The sequence below is a fragment of the Xiphias gladius genome, chromosome 3 (genome assembly GCF_016859285.1).
Source record: "Xiphias gladius isolate SHS-SW01 ecotype Sanya breed wild chromosome 3, ASM1685928v1, whole genome shotgun sequence".
Lineage (NCBI taxonomy): Eukaryota > Metazoa > Chordata > Actinopteri > Istiophoriformes > Xiphiidae > Xiphias > Xiphias gladius.
In genome coordinates, this window is record NC_053402.1 from 23653603 (window position 1) to 23671167 (window position 17565).

The following is a 17565-nucleotide window of genomic DNA, read 5'->3' on the forward strand; positions in this document are numbered from 1 at the left end:
AATCTTTCCTGTACATGTTAGATTACATCCAGCCCACAGACGCACATTCGAGCCTTAAGCTGACTTAAAACGCCCTGGACAGCTGCATCAGTCTCATCTTGTCGCCATTTTTCTTGCAATTTTTCCGTTGCCATTATTCTGGCTCTGGCGCAGGAAGATAACATCCCTGTTCTTAATCCTGCCTACGGAGCTCTGATTGTCTTAGTCGTCGTCGTTGTTGTTGTTGTTGTTGTTGTTGTTGTTGTTTTGTTTTTTGTTTTCAAAAGAAGAAAAAAAGCCATCAATGAGCCAGATCTATTTGAAGGGTTGAAAACAATTTAGAGATGTGAGCAGCCATTCAGAAGTCTGGAACCAGCCGGAAAAAAAAAGAAAAAATGCTGCCCAAAAGATCACCATCATCTTCTAAGGACCAAGGCTGAGCTCTTGATCACTCTCCATCCATCCCTTTAATTCCTCCTCGGTGGCATCATGCTCGAGCATCTACAGATATATATTGTATGGCATTATATATATTATATATATATATATATATATATATATTGTACAAATTGTAGAGCAACGGGATGCAAATCAGTGATTTTGGGCTTTACGAATAAAAAATAGTCTTGAGTCGACCATCGTACTAAGAAGAATTAGAAAATCAAGAGAGCAAGAGTAACCTCACTCTCTCATACTATGGTGATGACTCATGTTTCGCCGATCTCTGCTGAGACACCGAGGGTTTGAAGCCCGAGTAGCGTTGCATAAGATTCAAGATGGATTTTTTTTTTTGCGTTCTCCTACAGTTTCGAAGTAATGGAGTCTCCACAACCAAGTGGCTTCCATACAACGTGTGCATCCTCTTCGCCTGCTACTTTTAAATCGGTATCAAACGGAATTAATTGAAAAGACGCGTTAAAAGGAAGCTCTGAGTTGTTTTTCTTGTACGGTTTAGCGTGCTCTACGGTACATGCTTGGATAGATGCATGTTTACAGCTCGGTAGATGCAAGAGCAGATGAAGAAAGAAGTCACGACCGGGCCTAATAACATCCTGCTTTTTTAAATGCATTTTCCCCCGGCTTCAAAGATATGTCTGCTACACATGCTGTACAGAGTGTGTCCTTGAGTGCGCACACACAGGCGGAGGGGAGTGAGGTGGTGCTGGCCACCAAAGGTGTGTGTGTGTGTGTGTGTTTATGTATGTGTTTGCGGGGTGGGGGGGCCGCAATTAAAAGGCAGCATGCAGTGTCCCAGGAGGTGCTAATGCCCAGGATCAGCTGTTCTAATGTCATTCACATCCCCTCTGTTATTCAGCCGCCCCGTTTGATGTATGAATCCACTGGGGACTTCAGTAACCCACCCGCCCCCAAATGCTACCACCACCTTTTTTATACCCCCACCCCAACCTACCCAACCCTGGCTCTACAACTCCTCCTCCTCCTCCCCCTCCTCCTCCTCCTCCTCCTCCTCCTCGGCTTGCACAGAACCTCCCCTTCTGTGTCTGAATGCTTATGTTGGCTTTTATCGCGCTCAAAGTAAACAGAGTCGCGCCAGGGATAGTGAGAGAGAGAGAGAGAGAGAGAGAGAGAGGAGAGAGAGAGAGAGAGAGAGTGCTATAGTGATAAAGGTGGAACATGCACATTGTCTGCGCGCTGCTCGCCTTCCTGCTACATCTTCAATAGAGACACAAAAGCCAGCAAAGCAAGGGGGAATTTAAAAGGCAGGAGGAGGCAGAAAAAAAGGAAGGGATCCAAAGAGAGAGAGAGAAAGAGTGGGAGCCAGCGAGCCAGAGAGAGAGAGAGGAAGAAAGAGAGTAGAGCGAAAGGATCTCCCTGCTAAATGCGCAAAGCGTCCCGTCACCCCACGCTGAGCTCCATGGCCAACTCCGGCTGCCTGCTGCTCTCCGGCTCCGGGATGCTACCTCACTCGCTCCAGTGTCCCCCTGCCTTCCTCTACCTGCCCGAGGTAAGACTGAAGGGAGCTCGCTTTCGTCGCCCCGGCTCTCTCCCTCTCTCCCTCTCTCCCTCCCCTCTCGCTCGCTCTCCATCCATGCCTCTCATTCCTCCGTGCGCTCCTCGACGGCACGTGATAGCATCGCGCTCGCTTTGTGCCGTTACCCTGGGTACTTTCACCCACCCTCACCCTTGACCCTCACCCTGCCTTTGTGGAGGGGAAAGGGGGACATGAGGTGGGGTTGTGTGTGTGTGTGTGTGTGTTTAATTTATCCTCTCAACTGTCCTGTTATTCATTTCCTCTTGTCCTCTCTCCTCGTTTCCCGCCCCCCCCCCCCCCGAATGAAATTAAAGCAGTGAATTGTCAATTACCGTGACGTGGGACCACGCAGTGTTTGTGTACATCAGTTGCCTCATGACTCATTGTGCTTGGAAATATTTTTCTCGGTCAGTTTGTTGTGCTCACACTTCCCATCACTTCTCTGCTGCAGAGATAAGGATAGTTTCCAGTTAGGTGGCTTTTTAAAATGAAAGACTTCTAAGAAATTGCTTCTTCATCTCATCGCTTTCTGAATGCAAAAAGGATGCCAGCCTTTTTTTTTTTAGCTGCTTGTTCAAAATGATGCAGAAACAGCTCATTTATCTACATTTTGTACTGGTGTGCGGCGTCTAAATTCTGATGGTGTTACCTAATCTGACCCCGGCCTAGATCTGCTCAACATTTACGAACCGGATTCCAGATTATTTCTTTCTTCTTCTTTCTTCATTTCATTTCCGTTTCAACCCCTACAATCTGGAAGTTGGAGCTGCGAGGCCTTCAGGATTAATACACGAATTAGTCATTATATGAGGCCACAATCCTGGTATTTAAATCGCGTTAAGACCTATATCTGTGCTGAGCTCCAGTTTGACGGCATTTTACGTCTGTGATGTGAAAACAAATATAAAACTGTCTCTGAAATATTAAGTGATGAATTTCAATTTCTTGCTCATCTCATCTCTATTCGTCGTGTTTGTTTTTTTTTTGTTTTTTTCAGGCGCATCCTTGTCCCAATATCCCCTTGATTTTAAGAATGTTTTACAGGCTAAAATGGTTTAGGAATAAAACGAATTACACGCTGCATTCAGACTTGTAAAATTACACCACAACTTCCTCATTTATTAATAAATGGAGCTCGTGAGCTCTACAGCGTTTCTACACCCGTTCATTTTTCTAATGGTAATCACGACCAATTGACAACCCTTTGAATAATTACATATCTCTGCAAATTAACATTGATTTTTTTGGGTTTTTTTTTTTTTTTTTTTTCCCTCCTCCTTTGGAAATTGATTCCGTCACTGATCCCCTTGTTTTGTGAAACCTGAAGACTGCAATTTTCTGAAGGGAGGTGAAAAATCAACAACAAGGTGACTCTTAAGAGACCGTGTGCCTGTCTAGCTGCTGAATTATTCACATGTTTTAATTCGGCGAGTTGGGGACGGGAGTGCTGTTAGTGCTGGGATGATGGGGGCTGGGCGGGTGGTGGCGGGGGGGGGGGCGAGCGTCCAATTCGGTTTTTACTACCGGCAGCATGTGTTGCAGTAAATAGTGTGTCTTGCTGCAGTGATGGGGGGGAAATAACAGTGAGGCTGCTCAGAACAGAAACTCCTGCTCTCTCATTTTGAATCCTGCTCCTCCCCCCTCTCCCCCACCATCATGGTAATGGCCCTCACCCCCTCCCACCCATCTGTCCAGAGCGGGCAAACCCCACCGGCCGGCCAGGGATGGGGTGACGCATGTGGAGCAGGTTCCAGCCACACGCAGTTCCCATCCTCTATTTTCATGCTAAGGAAACTGGGAGAGTAAAATTGAATTCTGGCTTTGTGTGTGCGGAGGCGACTAAAACGAGGATAATCTATGGCCTCAGGTCGATGATCTGCAAATGTGATGAAGAAACCTTTTTTTTCCAGACTGGTTTCATTTAATCAGAATCATCTTCATATCTGTACCATTTTGATAGTTTGTATTTTCACGACTGCTGCCTTTCATATGTGAAGTTGTGAAAAGCTCTCTGAGCTCCGTTCCCCAAGTAAGATGTGAGTAAACTGAGTTTAGGTGGGTTTACCTGCCTACGTTCCCGTTACATCCAAATCCTTTGGACGGCCAGTAAGCCTCTCGACTGTGTGTGTGTGCGCGCACCCGGCCACGTGTGTGTGTTTACGTCCACAGTAGGTTCCTGTTAAAAGTCCAAGACACAGCTGAAATTGAAACTTCCTGTTTGCTATTTTCAAGAAACACCCCTTTCTGTTTCAAATTCCTTCAATGCATCAGCAGCTTTTGTTCTTTTTCTTTTCGACTTTTCTTTTTTCTTTTTTTTTTCTCCTCTTTGCGGTAAATCCTCGCCCTGCAGTGCCGTGAGGGGAAACAACCCTCTGAATCACACCGAGGCCGGCGTCTTTCCCCCACCCTCCCTTTTTCTCCCACATCAACCATCCTTCCTAGGACGCTGGCCGCGTTCCCCGCCTCCCCCCGCACCGCCGCCTCTCTCCTCCTTTCTCCCCCTCGCCACAGTGCAGGGCTGCAGCGTCGGCTCGTGTGAGATGACAGCCAGAGAACAGAAGGGGAATAGATTGAGGTGATAGCCTCTGCCTCACAGTTTGTTTGCATTTCAAATAAGACACTGTATTAAGTTGGGCTCCGAACAGCTTTGCTTATTATGTGTGAACATGGCGCCGCATGATATCACAGGAAGACAGGAGTTTATTACATAAAAGATTAGCAAAGCATACCTTGCCTTTATTTGTGTGCAGCAGTGTTTGGGTGTGTGTTCTCAGGCAGTTTGCTTTGATGCTCTTTGTAGTCAGCTGCGGTGCGTATAAATCCCGGCTAAATGTTTGTTTTCATTAACACAAGGAGAGACTCCCTGCGGCGTGGTGGGAGAACTGTGGGCTTCTGATTACAAAAAAGTGGCGGTATCGCACGGCCGCTGAAGGGGCCGTTCCTCCCCGCGACAGGGGGAGAGTTTTCTCCACCGCACGGGGTGCCGGCTTCATCCTTCCGCAGGATGATGTCACTTCTTCCGCCGTCAATTTGTATCGTGGCGGCTCATTTCGTGAGTTATGGCTCTGGATATTGAAGGAGTTATGAATTACGGTGCGGGGAGGCTTTTAAAGGATGCAATGCTCACCGCTGTAGGGCCTGTATTAAAGTATAAATATATTTATGGTACAAGCCGAAGCTGACGGGGTAGCTCAGGTTTGCTCATGGTAGTTAGTGGCTGTCTTCAGAACCATAAAAACATGGCATCGCATGGATTTTCTATTTACCAGCCACTGGGTGGGCATATGGCAACGCTCGTAAATGTAACTCTATTATCTAAGACGATGCTGTTGGGCGAGAAGCAGGGTGTTACTTATGTCTAAAGAGGAAAAAGCAGCAGTTGTTATTGTCTTGGTGTCATATCTCTCTCTCTGTCTTTGCCTCAGACTTATCCGGAGATCTCCCCTTTTTCTAAAATTGCCTTCCTTTGATTTGTAATTGGATTTTCTATCATGGCATTCCACCGCGCTGATGTCTATTGTTATTGGTGCATCTATTGATTTCTTTTTTGTGGCTTCTTTGGTCAGGCTGTTTTGAATTCCCCCCTCAACTGTACACGGCTTCGGTATCATTCTAAATGGTTAGGTCACCTAGAGGAGGCGATCCTTTTTATGTCGGCGGATCCTGGGAGGAATTGCCCGGGCTCTCTGGTTTCAGCGGCCTCCTCCTCCTCCTCTTATTCCTACTACGACTGTGCTGGAGCCGACTCCCTCCCTCCTCGCACGCACGCCGATACATCTGGTTAAAGGCGAGGGATGCAGAGAGGAGAGGACTGGGAATACTCGTGACACACTTCCCCCTCGGTTCAGGCCTTGATCCTGCCTCCCAAAGCGCCACTATTCACGGGGACTTTAGATATCGAAGGATTCAGGTTGGCGGTCTCGCGGGGACGGACTAATGCGAACCGCGCAGAGACGGCTCTTTCCTGGGGGATAATTATTGTAGGCCAAGCTGTACTATTGACAGCTGTAAATGGAGATGCTGTCTGTAACTGGGGAGGCCTAATAGGTTTTTGTCCCTACATGGGCTCTCGTTAGGCCCGTGTGGGTGCATTGGAGATGAGTTTGAGAAATGAGCCACGGCCTCGCTGGGCTTCAAATGGGGCTCAGAGAGACCACCGCCCCCACCACGCCACCTCCGTCCTGACCTCTCAGGAAAAGGGTTAACACACACTAGTTGGTTCGTTTTCGATCCGCTATTAGACTCTTACTATATATCTCATATCTTCCCACCATCTTTAAAGGAGAAGGCTGGTGATCGTCCATATTTCTGCTATTTTCATAAAATTCCATGAAATGACCAGAACTAACAACGGATCCTATCACAAATATTGTTTGTGAATCCAAAGCCTGATAAATCTGATTCCTCTGAGCCCTAGATGCTCCATCGTTGTCCGAAAACTATTAAAAACACATCAGCGAGCCACACTGTTGCACTGGGTGACACGCTCCTTCATTACCATAAACATGGTTACTGTAATTCATTTTGAGTCGGTCCCAATCCCACTGCCCCGCTGCAGGAAATACTCACTACGGCACCAGATGTGTAGTGATCTGCATCTAAAAAAGTCCCCAACAAACGCACGGTTTCCTCAGGTTTGAGTCAAATTGTCTACAGACTGCAGCCCCCAACTGTTTGAGGAAATTACTGAGCCTTTTCAAAAATGAAGCTATGGAAATGTGGGTCGTTTTCAAAGGTTTCTTTTCTCATTCCGAGCCGATGAACTTAGGGCAGAGAGCATCAGAAAGGGGGAGGAATTCAAAAAGCCCCGAGTGACGGACGAACACGTTGTTGGTTTTGGTCTTTCGGGAGAGCTGTTAACAATAGGAGGACTATAGAAAAACCCCAGGCTCGTACTTTAACCACTTGCAAGTCAAACTCAGATCTTATGATTTAGGCATTTGTTGCATCCATTTTCACAAGCTATCCGATTTTTCTCTGTTGTGTTGGCAATTTATTTGAGCACAATTCGCTCAGATTCAATCAGGCACAAATCAAAAAAAACTCAATTTCATGGGCTCTGGAATATACCTCTCAATATGTTCTATGTTTTGGTGTGAAATCATTCAGAGTCTTTCTGTTGCCGCCTTTCAGCTGTTTTGTCCCTTAAACAGCTGATTCATAGCAGCATAACAAAGGCGGAGGGACTGATTGAAATGTTTTCTCACTTTTCTCTGCCCCCGAGGAGAATTGTAAATCACAGCTCAGTCGTTTATTTTGAAATTTCATTTGGTGTGTGAGCGAGTGCTGCCTTGTTCTTCACAGAGACTTCACAGTCAGGCTGACTTGTGTGGTTTTTTTTTTTCTTAAGGCTACCCACCGTCTTACTCCACTAGACCTTTGTAAATGGAACAAAATTAAATTTGTTCCCTGTATAGAAGAATGGCACAAACAGTGCAATAGATTTACTCACCAACAAAGGTTTTCCTTTGGGTCTCTGGCTGTATTTTTAATGTGAGTGTACATATTTGAGCCTACATATTTATACGTATCTGTCTCCCAGTGAGGAATTCTTGTCATCTGTAGGTGGATGCTTGCAGGGCTTTGCATTCACAGTGCTATGCAGTGCATCGATAAATGTGTATTTACATTTTGCCAATAATGCTAAACATCCTCCAGTCATTAATGTTGAGCGTTAGCCTGGAGTGCTCCTGTCTATATTCTGGACCTATAGACTCAGTGAATTAGCATTCCCGGTGCTGCTGATGCTAATATACTCCACTTCTGGAAAACAAAGCTGCAGTTGCAGATGTCCTCACCTCACAATAATTACCAACTTTTTTTTTTTTTTTCAAGGGTGGCAAATCTCTAATGAAGCTTTTAATTAACATCAGAGTTAAACATTTACTGCTGCTGATCACACAGAACGGAGGAAATATGAAACCGCTGGAAATACTTTCCGTGTTACCTGCTAATCTGAAATCCTCTGTTAGTGTCGGTGATGCAGTGCCTGCGTTTCAGTGCTGAGATGAGACTTTTTGATAAATTATTTTTCAGAAAGTAAAAAAACATTTTTCTATTAAACCCCTTTTTTTTTTTTTTAATTCAACAAAAGATGTTCAATGCTGTCCAAACACAAGCAGCCGTATTAGACCTTTGCTTAGGTAAAATAATCTAAACCTGGTCAACAGGATTTCAGATCTGACAAGATATTTGATGCCAGTTTCCTGTACTTAACAGTTTATCAAATGCATTTTTGATCGGTACTAAAAAAAAAAGGTTGAGCTTGGATATCCCTACTAATCTGTGATTTGATGGGCTACCTCACAAAGATGCAAAGGTTCAGACGAAGACCGCTGGTCACAGTGGGCTATTGACGCTCACTGCTGTCAGTTCTGCATTGCGGTGGCCTTATTTCCCGCCCAGGCCGTTTAATCCATCTCGGGAATGTCCACTTGGTTTTGAAATCTCCGCTGCTGGTTCGCTTGAGTGCTCCTTTAGGCCAAACGGAGACCGCGAGCGAGTTGCACCGGCGAGGGGGAGAAAGACAAGACGTATGACACAACACCTCCCTGTCTTTGCACTGCGGGAGCTCTCAATACATCACACACACACACACACACACGCATGCATACTGTTACAGGAGGATAAGGACGGGAGAATAACCTCACAGTGGAGAACGTTTGTAGCCTTTTTTTCCCCCCCTGAGAATATAATCTGTCCTGAGGTTTTCTATTTCTGCAAATGGCACATTAAAATGCTTAAGCAGCCAGACCAGCTTGAGTCCAATTATTTCTTTACTGCAGTATCTTAGCCAGCTGTGATTATTATGTTTATAATGTAGTGTCACTCTCATACTGTCCTTCAAGCATTCTCCTCTCGGCAGGATCCTCTCAAATGAGACGTATTACCCTGTGTGCTGAGTTAACAGACTGGCCGCACAAGTGAAAGCCAAAAAAAAAAAAAAAAAAAAAAAAAAAGCTATCACAAGCCATTAAAAGCACTGCACCTTTTTATCACCAGCGGCTTAATGGCAGTGGTGAACAGCAAAGCATTATTACCGCTTCCTTCTTGCGCCTCTGCAAGCCTGTTTCCCCAACCACCAGAAGACAGGCTGCTGCTGCTGCTGCTGCTGCTGCTGCTGCTGCTGCTGACAAATGCATCTCCAGGCAAACACTGAAATTTTGTTTTTCAAAAGGTCATTATCCGTCTTTATCAGAGCAGCAGGCGTGTTGCGGGGGAACCAAGTTCGAAGAAAAGATTTTCTCTTATCAAACAGGCCTAAGAAATTCATTTTTTCCCCTCGTTGATTTCATTCTTAAAGGATGCAACTGTACATAGTGTTTGACTACTAAGAGGCACGCTGGGTCACCTGCTAAAGAAGATCAATATTTGTACTATGCTGTTGTGGGTCAGCATGTACGGGTGTATAAAATTAAATGGGGCTTGAAATTGATTTCAAGTTCTCCTTGAAAAAGTCTACAGGTATTCTGAAATGAAACCAAGAGGAGAAGTGGCGCAGAGAGGAGATGACCTCCACCCGGGCAGATTCATCATTGTTTTTGTTTCTCCAAATTAAATGAGCCCTTTTATTTTTATTTTTATTTCTATATTGCATAGGTGGGGTCCGAAATTGCCAGTTACGGCACGTTCGTTTTTAGAGGCCTAAAGTAATATAAAGTAATGTCCGTGATTCCCAGCACATCTCCACCGGCCAGTCCCTTTAACGCTGCGAAACAAATGAATATGGGATGGAGTTCAAAATAAAAACTGGGGCCTTCGTTTTAGTTAATCTCAGCTCTGCACTGCACGAAACAGCAGGAGAGGAAAAAAAACAGGAAAAGCTCAGACTTTATCCTCTTTCCTCGCAGGCAACCAAATAGGTATCCCACTGATTACTCTGCTTCTCTTTGGGTAATCAGTAAGAAAGGAGAGAAGCTCATGTAATTTATCCCAAATCAGAGCCCTCCTCCTCCTCCTCCTCCTCATCTCCTTCCTCCTCACTTTTCCTCTCCTCAGACGGAGAGTCTAAATATCACTGCTTTTTCTCGCAGCACTTTGTTAGTGGAGCACGCCTCTGTGTTTTTCTAAAATCATCTATCAAGGTGAGATCTGTGGGAAAGAGCAGCGCCTCAGGCTTCCTCTCCATGTGCTTATGAGGTTTTATTAGGTCCCACAGGACCACTGCTTTGGTGTGTGTTAAAAACAAATGGAACTTACAAATTACAGATTACAGCCTCCGCAGGCTCGTGTGTGTGTGTGTGTGTGTGTGTGTGTGTGTGTGTGTGTGTTTGCGTAGAGACAGATGCAGGCGTGGCCAGTTCACGAAGGAGCGTGTTTTGTGTGTGTTAGAGGAGGAGATCGGTGGTGCACACAGCCGTACATGAATGTGTTTATGTCTGCCGCCCGCTGCTGCAGCTGCTGGGTGAGTGCTGCATTAGGGATGATGGGGGGTCCGGGAGGCAGGATCGGCGCCAGTTGTCAGGTTGATGATATTCAGTCTTAAAGAACTGGGTTCATCCAAAAAACAAACAAAAAAAAGAAAAGGACATGAATAAGTACATAAAAATGTAATTTCATTTCATAAAAATAAATACAGGTTAAAAGAAATCACATATTTCTTCACTTAGCTCTGGTGGTATCTTGCCATCAACCCTGTCTCCTAAAAATTTATGTTCCTATTTTACGTAATTGGAACGGCGAAAATGTTTTGAAAGAAACACTATGTTGCGCTGATTAAATTCTCTATCAGTGTAATGAAGAAACATTTTTAATCAACATATTTGCAAAAAATGTTTGTGTAGAACGTTCACCGACAGCCCATTTAATATGTTTTACTTCAGGATCCGCTCCTGGCGACCAAAGCGCAGGTAGCGCAGGGACGCGAGCCGCTGGCCTTGTGCGCCAGCCATCAAATCCAGAGCAAGTCCAATCACACGACACTGGACCGGGGGACAAAAAAAAAAAAGAAACAACTAACTAAAACTTTGCTGGTGTTTCCCCAAAAACATATTCGGCAAAAACATTTAGCACTGTATAAGCCTAGATCTCCAGAGACATGGAGACTATCCTTGCAGATATTTTTGCTTTAGTTTTCCCAGGTTTTGAGATATAAGTCTCTGAGATTTCTGCCCCCAAGACAGTACAAGGAAGGGGAATAGAATTTCATTCGTGGTTCCTCGATGTGAACAGATTTCAGAGGAACCACTTTCTGCTGAAGGTATAGTCGAGGACGACGAGGACGTCGTTTCTGGGAAGACGTTGCTGGCGAGGTTTTCATTTTCGGTTGATTACCACAACTGATATTCCTTTCACCATCACTGTGCGTGGGGGCAGGCAAAAATCCGAAAGCCTCCCGGCAAATCCAACCAAAACTATCTGCGTGGTTAGATACCACCAGAGGTAAGTGAGAAAATTAGCCGTTTGTTCCCAATTTGGGTGAGGCGGCCCTTTAAACCGTAAGAAACTGTGAAGGCTCAACAGGGATGAGGGTTTTCCATTGCCCACTCCTCCTATTCATCCCCTTCCTTCTAATTTAATGACTTAGAATTGTAACTCCAACATTGTTATCATTCAGCAATAGCGAGTAATGAATAGCAATTAACGTTTTCAAAGGATGGAGTGAAGCTTGAGAGACGTAGCTTTTCACCCAGAAATGTTGAAACAGCGCAGTCGGAGGAGATACTGTCATGTAGAGAAAGGGCCTAATTTATCCGTCCAGCTGTTTTTGGTAAATAACTTCTTTTTTTTTCTTTTCTTTTTCTTCCCGTCACACAGACTGCTATCAGCGCAAACACAAGTAATCATTCTAATATCCAACACATTCTGGCTTCCTCAATGAACTGTAATAAACTGTAATAAATTACTCTGCACATTTTGTCCAATGATTGCTCTTTCTGGTGCCGGGCGAGGAAGTGCTAATTAACTGGATATGAATGAAATTCTAGGGCACTGTGGTATCAACGGCAGGGAGACAAATGCGATTTAGTTCCGTCGCAAGCGAGTGGAAAATTGCTGTGTAAATTGGAGGTTGTTGCTGCAGAGCGTTTTTCTGTGTGCTTACATTTCATGGGTGAGAATCCAATCTCACAGGCCAGCATGTGCAGACTGCCCTCTCTGATACACTCCACCGTCCTCCACCTACTCTATGATAGCACTCTAAAAGCTCCCCCAAATCTCTTCACACACACTCACGTACACTCCCACTGACACAGAGAAACAAACATATTTCAAAAGGTAAAAGCTATTGTTGAGCGGAGGAGCCGCGCCAGCTGGGGTGAAGGTGTAAGCAACATATGCCTGGCAATTTGACTCATTTTCCAATTCACCAAATTCCCCCGACACTTGATTTCACGCAACGTAAACAGAGCATATTCTAATTGTCACACTTGTCCTCTCCTTTACTCTGTTTTTGCATACTTCCTGGTCGCTTTTACCCAGATGTAGTGGGCACTTGAGTCAGAAAAAGACCACGTCCTCCTCGCCCAGACTCACTTATTTCACTTACTGTCCCTTTTCGCCCTTTCTCGCTTTTTCATCTCTAGCTGCAGTGTCCGTTTTTATCTATGGGTTTGGGCAGTTTTGGAGAGAATTACGGTGACAGAGCCATGGAAATGATAGGCCGGCAGTGAGATATCTCTGCCTCATAAATTCTACATTGCTCAAGATAATTTACGAGGGAGGTTTGTGTGCGTAAGACCGACGGTGCTTCATGGTATCCATCCACTCCACAGCCTCCATTCACTTCAGCCCCGCAAGTGCAGTCGATTTATCGAAACTGAATTTATTTTCACATTCGTTCTGTTCATTCCCAAGCATCACTTTGAATGATTATGATAATTTTTTTCACCCTTTATTTTTTGCTCGGAATGTGCCTGAATATTATTTGTTCTGTCAGGATTATTGCGGAGAAAAGAGCAAACTAATAGATCTTGCACGTCGTGTCTACTACTTTATGACTGAGAGGCCTTCGCAATAAGGTATTCTGCCATCAGCAAAGGTCATCAGCTCCCCCTTGATTGCGCTGCACGAGCGTGAGGCCAGGCCAAAAGGCAAGATGGCGGCTCTGACATCAGTAATCATTCTTGATGCGTATTTCGGTTTGAGGGAGGTTTGCGCCCTGTACGTACTGAACTAGGAAACCTTTCTTACGCCCCAAAGAAACCAAGGAGGCATCCTTAGATCGGTCGCTAAAGTCGTTTTTTTCTCCATTCATTACAAAAGTAAAGAGTTTGGGTTTCTTTCTCAGAAAGTTTCAAAGGCATTGATATTGCTCCTGAGAGGAGAATTGGATTTCCTTTGCTTATTTTTTTTACTTATTTAGTTTGCATTGTTCGCGTTCTCTTTCCGTGTATCATGTCTCGCTCTCTTTTTATTTATTTATTTTTTTTGTTTTTCTTGACAAGGTCTGAATTCACTCTCCACGTTACAGGCTGATTGGAAGAGCGGAGCATGACTGCAGCCCTGGGAGAAGTTTACAACTCAGTTAGTACCAGGCTCCGTGTCTCTATCAGTTAAGTTTTTGGGCCTTTATTATGGTTGCGGCAGTATCTCTGGCCTCTACTCCTGGCAAGGCCTTTTTCAATAACACCTTCGCAATGGTTTTCCACCGTGGCGATTTACAAAATGGATGTCTTTGGAGAGAGAAACGCCCACCAAGGGGACCAAACGTAGTCCGGGGGGGCGCAGTGCAGTACAGTTTGTACCCGAGCGGCCCCGAAGACTCACTCGCTTGATTTTCATGTAAGACGGTTACTCACGGGGCTAGAAGTTGTATGTCAGGCATGTGTTTGTGTTTGAAGAATGCTCTATAGGTTTTCCAATCAGTGCCAGTATTCCCAACACGACTCTGTTGTCAGCGCACCTGCTTATTGCCGTGGCATACCTGTGTCGTTTTAACTAGACAGGATGCACAATGGAAGCAGACAAGGCTCTTTCACAGGGGAGTTAATCTAATCCACTCCCACTCAGCTTGGACATTCGCTGTCACTGACACGCCGGCGTCGTCTCCAATAAAACAGGTGAAGGAAGAGCGCGTCGACTGCGGCTCTGCAGGTAACTGGGGCTGGCACTCGGCTGGGCTTTCATGTTAACCATCCCCGGGTTTCTTCCAATCATTATACATGAGCATTCATTCTCAATTCGGGCTACTCCTCCGATCAATTATTGTTGCTGTCTTCTCGTGTCAGAGAACTAACCAAGATGCCACGGACAGGACAGGTTTCCAAAAATATCTATAAACTCGTGGTTGCGTTGTATTTTTGTTGGGTGTTGTGGGATTTAAGAATCCACCACAAGGCAGATGTTCACATGCCGTCTCTTTCTTCTGTCCTCTGTCATTGTATCTGTGTAGGTGTGTGTGTGTTTGCACCGTGTGCACACAGGTGACGAGTCAGTGATTCGAGTGCTCAGCAGCAGGTTATTTCCTCTGAACCGGGGCCCTTATTTAATGGTAATTGTAGCAATTAGCATGTGAATGAGGTAAGAATTGGATAATAGAACAAAGATAAATATTGATGTTAATTCACACTGGAGGAGTAGTTTGCGTGTGTGTGTGTGTGTGTGTGTGTGTGTGTGTGTGTGTGTGCGTGTCTGTGTGTGTTTGGGGGGGTGGTTAAAGGGAGTTCCTGTAAATTTATCCCGAACTCTCATTTGCATTCATTAACGCAGGGGCAATTACGACCTCAAAAAACATCAATGCTGCTCACGTTAAAAAATAATCAATTACTCTGTGAAGGCGACTATTTCATATCAGGAGAAAATGGACCCAGGCCTGGAGAGGTGTTTTCAACTTTCCTCCCTTAGCCTTATTTACTTTGGTGTCTAAACCAGTAACCAGCTGATGGGAAGGTTAAATGACATCCATCAACTGTCAGACAGCTGACCTGGGGATGAGGCTTTTCATTTTGACTTTGTAATAACTGCAGCTTCGCTCACAAAATGAGACAGATGACCTTGCATGGTCTGTTTTGTAGGCTCCCCAAAGCTTTCTCATTGCAGGTATATAACATGTGACGGGACTGTGTCATTTTCTCCACCGTGACATAGTGGTAGTTCTCTTTTCGGCGTTGCAAGGAAGGAAGGTGATGGGGGATGCAGAGTGATACGGCGGCCCGTTTTATGACGACCGGTGGCTCAGAGAGGAGAAGCGACCCAGGATGGCTGATGCTAGGAGGCTACTGGGGTCTTGGTGGGCTGCTGCAACAGAGCAGTTGTTGGGGTGGAAGTAAAAAACACTCTCCCGGAAGGCGGCTGCCATCTGGACATCGGCCCGTGTCTGCGAATCAGCAATGTGCAGCCGATGGGCTATCTCTGCCCCACTCGCGCATGTAACATTGCAATCTTATGCCCACTCGAAAATACACGCCAACATTCACATCAGCCGCTACCGTCCTATTACAACCTCCCTTTTTTCCCCCGTCTGCTGTTTTTGAAAGAAAAATGTGAGAGAAGAAAAAAGCGAGGGAAAGAGTGCAGTGCCAGGGGCGGGCGGTGGAGAAAACCTCATTTCTTCCGGCGTGCTGCAGTGAGTGGGTTATTGAGGTGGCTGTAATTTGATAAGGAGAGGAAACTCAATGGACTGTGAGCAAGTCAGCAGTTTGAGGCCAGTCACATTTCTGATGTGATGTGGAGGTGGCGGTGGTGATAGTGGAAGGAAGGCTGGAGAGGGGAGCCAGAGTGGACGTGAGGGAGACGGCGAGAGGCAGGGAGGGGGGGCAAAAAAAGGGATTGAGGAACAGATGAGAGCGGGGTTTCCTGACATTGGCGGCCTCTCCTCCATGAGAATGGAGAGGAAGGAGGAGCAAAACTTATCCTCCTCATGTCCGATTGTCTCTCGGACGGAGTCAGAGGCACATTCCCAGGCAGATGACCCATATACATGATGATCACTGATCACTTCTAATCTGGAAATCTCCCAACAGGGCCCCAGCAGAAACCCCCCCCCCTTCTATTTCAAACGCTCACGCCTTTATCCCCACCTTTCTCTCCGTGCTCTGAATTTCCAGTCTCCTCGCAAAGTCACTTTTTGTTGTTGTGGCTGTTTCTCGCTTGCTAGATAAGAGACACAAGTGTGATCAGCGAACCTTTGAAGTTCCCATAAATAATCGGGCAGCGTGGCCCACTCCGGAGCCCTCAGCTTCCAGTTCAGATCAAAGATTAGCCTCACGTAGGCCCCAGCCCTGGAATAAAGCACTTTATTGGATTCCAAAAGCTGGGCAAGCAGGCCCCTTTCTCTCTCACCATAGGTCCCTCGTCAGACACAAGGCCTGAAGACTTTCACACGCAGCCTATCGAGCTGTTTGTACTCCCAGGATCCACAAGAAAGAGAAAACAAGAAAGCCTGAACAATGCTGACTTTTTAATCAACACCACGTTCAGAGGCAATCAGCAACCAAGGCCTGATGTCTGAGAAATCTCTGTGTGGAAAAAAATGGGACAGGAGGATTTTTGAAGTTACTGTTAAACAGGCTGTAAAATGCTCCCTCAGACCTGCAGGGCATTTGGATCTGGCGAGCCCATGCAGGCAGTCAGGGCTGTTCACACATGAGCAGGCTCTCTCATCTGGCTGAGGGCGAAGACAATCTGGGGCCCGGTGTTTGAGAATGGCAGCCCACCATTCAAAAGGTCGGCACTGGGCTTCTCTGGCTCTCGGTCACACCACGTCTATCTGGGTCCGTTGCTGGACTACACTCCAGGTTAGAAAACTGGCCCGAGCCGATTCTCCCATTGCCCGACTAAAGTGAACGCCGCCAGCATTTAGATGTCTGAAGAACTAAAGGCTAGGCTGGTCCGTTGTTAGCTAGTTAAAGACAGGGCTCACTGAGCCTTTTGTGAGGGATGAAAAACGATGTCCCTCTTAATGCTAGACTGCTCTGAGTAAGAAATGGCTGATGGGGGGGGGGGCGCAGCTCCTTAAAACCCTCAGAAAAGCAGAATTATCTTCCTTCATGCGCCTCCCACTTGCTACCTTTCTGTAAGAGCCTCCTGTACCACTCAACACCAAGAGTGACTGTCAAGACTTTACAGGTCTACGGGAGCATCAGCAACACTGTGTAAAACATTAACAGGCCTGTTTAATATCCTCATCCTCCACTGCTGCAGCTCTCCTAACATTGCACATTTTTAACAATAGGTAATACTCAAATCTCTCTTCCGGAGCCTAAATCCTCATAAAAACACATCTCATCGCGGCAGCTGTATTCTCTGGGGATTTGATGTTTGTGTCATGAAAAGCCATACCGTGCAAGAATACTGAAGCACCCACGCACAGATTAGACTGGTCATACCAGCTCTCTCTCAGTTTTTTACATTTCGTTCTTTATTTTTTCCTTTTGAATTATACTTGGTAAACAGCTGCGGATTGTACCGAGGGGAGGGATTTCACGAGCGGGATAAAATGTAATGATAATAATGATGATAATAAAAAAAAAAAAAAAAAAAAAACCTCATCAGCACAAGATGAAAATGGTTTCAACCCGAGAACCCTTTTAAAGGTGCACAGTACAGAGGGAGGCCGACCGAGCCAAAGACGAGATGAAAAATAATTCTGTCAGCAGACGCTTTCTCCCTACATCACCCCATTGCACTCCTAATTGATAAATGATGCCCATTCA

At 45.7% G+C, this 17565-nt stretch overlaps 1 protein-coding gene across 1 annotated transcript in view; it reads left to right on the forward strand.

Moving 5' to 3' along the window:
• The first annotated feature begins 1855 nt into the window (after positions 1-1855).
• LOC120785637 (RNA binding protein fox-1 homolog 3-like) overlaps positions 1856-17565 on the forward strand; it is a 79005-nt gene continuing 63295 nt past the window's right edge. The window contains exon 1 of the mRNA XM_040120514.1: positions 1856-1945. Within this exon, the coding sequence (XP_039976448.1) occupies positions 1856-1945 (90 nt within the window). The remainder of the gene's footprint in view (positions 1946-17565) is intronic.